The sequence below is a fragment of the Bipolaris sorokiniana genome, assembly GCF_000338995.1.
Source record: "Bipolaris sorokiniana ND90Pr unplaced genomic scaffold COCSAscaffold_70, whole genome shotgun sequence".
NCBI classification, from domain to species: domain Eukaryota; kingdom Fungi; phylum Ascomycota; class Dothideomycetes; order Pleosporales; family Pleosporaceae; genus Bipolaris; species Bipolaris sorokiniana.
In genome coordinates, this window is record NW_006911964.1 from 1 (window position 1) to 3,324 (window position 3,324).

At 49.9% G+C, this 3,324-nt stretch overlaps 2 protein-coding genes across 2 annotated transcripts; one reads left to right on the forward strand and one right to left on the reverse strand.

Moving 5' to 3' along the window:
• The first annotated feature begins 767 nt into the window (after positions 1-767).
• Positions 768-1,641, forward strand: COCSADRAFT_326918 (uncharacterized protein). Its single transcript, XM_007707981.1, has 2 exons — positions 768-915; positions 966-1,641. Exons 1-2 carry the CDS (start codon positions 820-822, stop codon positions 1,308-1,310), a joined length of 441 nt encoding a protein of 146 aa, XP_007706171.1. The 5' UTR covers positions 768-819; the 3' UTR covers positions 1,311-1,641.
• Positions 1,642-2,741: 1,100 nt separating this feature from the next.
• Positions 2,742-3,125, reverse strand: COCSADRAFT_67638 (uncharacterized protein; the record flags this gene model as incomplete). The annotated part of the gene is made up of 2 exons (XM_007707982.1): positions 2,742-2,917; positions 3,050-3,125. Coding segments are annotated over 2 exons (252 nt in total), but the record flags the coding sequence as incomplete, so codon positions are not given.
• Positions 3,126-3,324: the final 199 nt, after the last annotated feature.

The window sequence follows — 3,324 nt, forward strand, 5'->3', positions numbered from 1 at the left end:
GCGCGTGGCGTGCACGCTTTAAAGGTGATTGTAATCGATTTCTCGCGAGGGGTTTATATATATTTGACTAAAATTACACCTATTCTAGAAAACTCGAAGTTGTCTGCAGTTGTGTATGTTGTTAAGTGAGCCCTTTACAATAAGAGACTCTAAAACTTAGCGTTATACTCTTATTAGTGTTATGGGCGGAGAGGCCTAGCGAACGAGTATGCTTCTACCTATCGTACAGAAGCTAAAAGATAAGAAAAAGAGAAGATAACTAAGTACAGACTTCTCTTATACCTGCTCGCTTCTGATCACGTGTCCGTACAGAAGGTATATCACGTGGTCGAAGATCACGTGATCCTCTTTAGTAGAGATCACGGGCGCAGCCCTTTACAATACTCCCCTCCTCCACTCGTACGGACATGTTTGCGTTTGTTTGTTTTCCTAGGAGCACGCGGCTGCCTAACTTGCGGTGGAGCAGCGGCGTTTGTTTGCTCTAGTGAAGGAGGATTTCCACGAGAGCAAACGCTCCCTCCGTACGATATGTAGAGCTGCCGTCTCTCTCCTTCAGCTTTTTCTTCCTTTGTGTTAAATCAATTTGACTCCACTACTACACAGATTTCTTCTTTTCTTTCTGACCACACTCGTACGATGCCGCCGAAAGCGCAACCACCCCCTCGCGGTGTTTGGGCCAACGTAAACACTAATAGTTTGCAGTTTTGCACTGACGGTGGCTCTAATGATACTATTAACAACGTGGCTAACCAAATCTTCGACGCTGCCCACTAGGCTCTGACTCGTACGACGCTAGGCGCTGTACTGCCAACTTTTAATATGCTAGGCGCTGTCAACCTGAACGAGTATCGTGTCTGGTTTATCTTCGATCAGCGCGTCGTAGATGAGCTGCGCCGTGTTTATGCGGTTGCCCCTGTACGTAATACTTTTCTAACTTCTTGTATGGCTGGTGTTAACTTGCGTAGGAGGACATTCGCCGTGTTTTTGACTACTTCTGTCGCCCTCGCGGCAATAGTCCGTACGATGCTGTCTTCGGTCCGGGCCCTCGCGACTACTCGCCTGTGATCGCACGTACGACTATTACTGCTCGGCAGATTCTCACTGGCCGTCCGTCCTACCTCAAGGCCTTTGTTGTGTATAGCCGCGGCGCTCTTAACGCGGCTTTTTGTACGAACAATTGCGCCGCTGTTCTGCGAGGCGAGAAGGAGTTTACCGCATTCGCTGGCTGCGTGTCCATCGCCGGTGAGTGGGGTGGAGCCTGCTCTAACTGCGTCTGGCAAGACTATGGAGCTCGTTGCAGTGTCACTTAGTAGGCAGTCTCTCGTATGGGAGGTGGGCGTAAGAGGCTCCCTGACGGTCCTAGCAGTGGCAACCAGCGTGGTTGTCCGGCTGCGGGTGGTGCTGAGAACCCCCTGCTCGTGGAGTAGGTGGGCCTGCCTTCGCCAGTTTCTTCTGAGTCGTCCGTTAGGTTGTCGTCTAGGTTGGGTGTGGGACAACTATGACTGTAGGGCCGTAGTGTTAGCGAGATAGGCGGCGGGCTCCTATGTGGGCTCGTCGTAGCCCACCTAATGAACAAGGTATTCTATTTGCCTGCGCCTTATTCTCTCGTCCGTGATGTCTCGTACTGTCCACTCTAAGTGTTTCTTATTATTTTCGTTATCTTGTACGACTGTAGCAGTTGGGTTGGTGTCGTCCGTCTGCTGCGATGGGAATGGGTCGTTAGCCGCCGGACGGAGCTTGTCTACATGGTAAGTCTTTGTTTCCCATAGCACGGCTAATTCCACCTAGTAAGGGTCTCGTACGCGAGCAACCTGGAACTTGGCGCTTTTCTAATTAAGTTTCTTACTACTTCTAGCCGTACGTACATCGCGTAAGTCTAGCCATACCTAGTCTCCTACGCGGTAGGTGGGCGCTGGTCTGCGGGACTTGTTAGCTTGTCGTTCTTGTTCTTGTTGGGCGTAGGTTATGGCAGATATAGCCCAGTTAGCAGTATTACTAATCGTCTGGATAATCTCCTTTGCAGCTTCTCCTACTTCGTCGGCTTGCGTGACCGTTTGGGGCTGAGAGAAAGGAGTGTTATGGTAACTATGGTGCAGGAAGAAAGGTGAAACTCCTATTGTCGTGTTCGTACGGGAGTTGAGTATAAGTTCTAAAAGGGGGCAGAGTTGTGCCTAGTTGTCTTGATTGTAGTTGCAGAAGATCCGTACGACTGCTTCTATATCGCTATTAGCGCGCTCTGTTGTTCCGTCCGTCTGTGGGTGATAGGCTGTTAAGAGATTTCTCTGGATACTAAGTAGCTGGCAGACCTGTTTCCAAAGAGAGCTGGCGAATTGGGGGCCGCGGTCGGACGTGATAGACTGTGGAAGGCTGTGATGCTGGTAGACTTCCCGTACGAAGGCCTAAGCGACGTCTGTTGTCTCGATCTTGTCTATAGGGATTAGCACGATGCCTTTGCCTAGTCTGTCCTTCACTACTATAAGATTGGTTTTCCCTTGAGAGCTAGGTAAACCCGTGATAAAGTCGACTGTTAGATGTTGCCACGTACGACTAGGAACGGGTAATGGTTTCAAGTACCTATGTTTCCCGTCCCTCTAGGGGGTGCTTTTCCGGCATAGCTCGCAATTCCGTACGTAACGGCGTACATTAGTGCTTATGTTTGGCCAATACCATTCTCTTGCGATAATTCTGTATGTTTCCTCTCGTCCAGGGTGTCCTGTTAGCAGAGACAGGTGCGCAGTTTGGATTACTCCTGTCCGAAGTGGTTCACGTTCAGGTACCCATACTCTATTACGCCAGCACAACTTATCTTTAGCGTTAATCGTATAGTCGCCTAAAGAGATAGCAATCTTACGAGAGCTTGGGAGAGATCGTTTTCCTTCCCGTACAGCCGCTCTTATTTCTTGGTATAGAGAATCTTCTTGCACGGCGCTATCCCAATAGGCTCGTACGAGCGTAGGAAAATGTGGTGGTCGCGGCAGTGTAGTCGACACTAGGGGAGAGACGTCTTCTTGAGTGTCGGTAGTGTCTCGTACAGGCATAACCGCAATACTTTCCTGGGTCTGGGCTGGCACTAGCATGATGAATTCTCTTGATGCTGAATGCTCGTCTAGGTCGTCCTTCTGCATATCTTGGTCTCGCCTAGATAAGGCGTCCGCCCGTACGTTCTCCTTGCCAGGGCGGTAGCGGAGTTTCATATTTGGGAAGCGGGCTAGTTCCAAGTTCCATCGTACGTGGCGTTCGGAGAGCTTTTGCTTGTGGGTGAAGTATTCTAGGTTCTTATGGTCCGTAACTACTTCGAATTCTCGTACGCCTCGTAATTCAGCG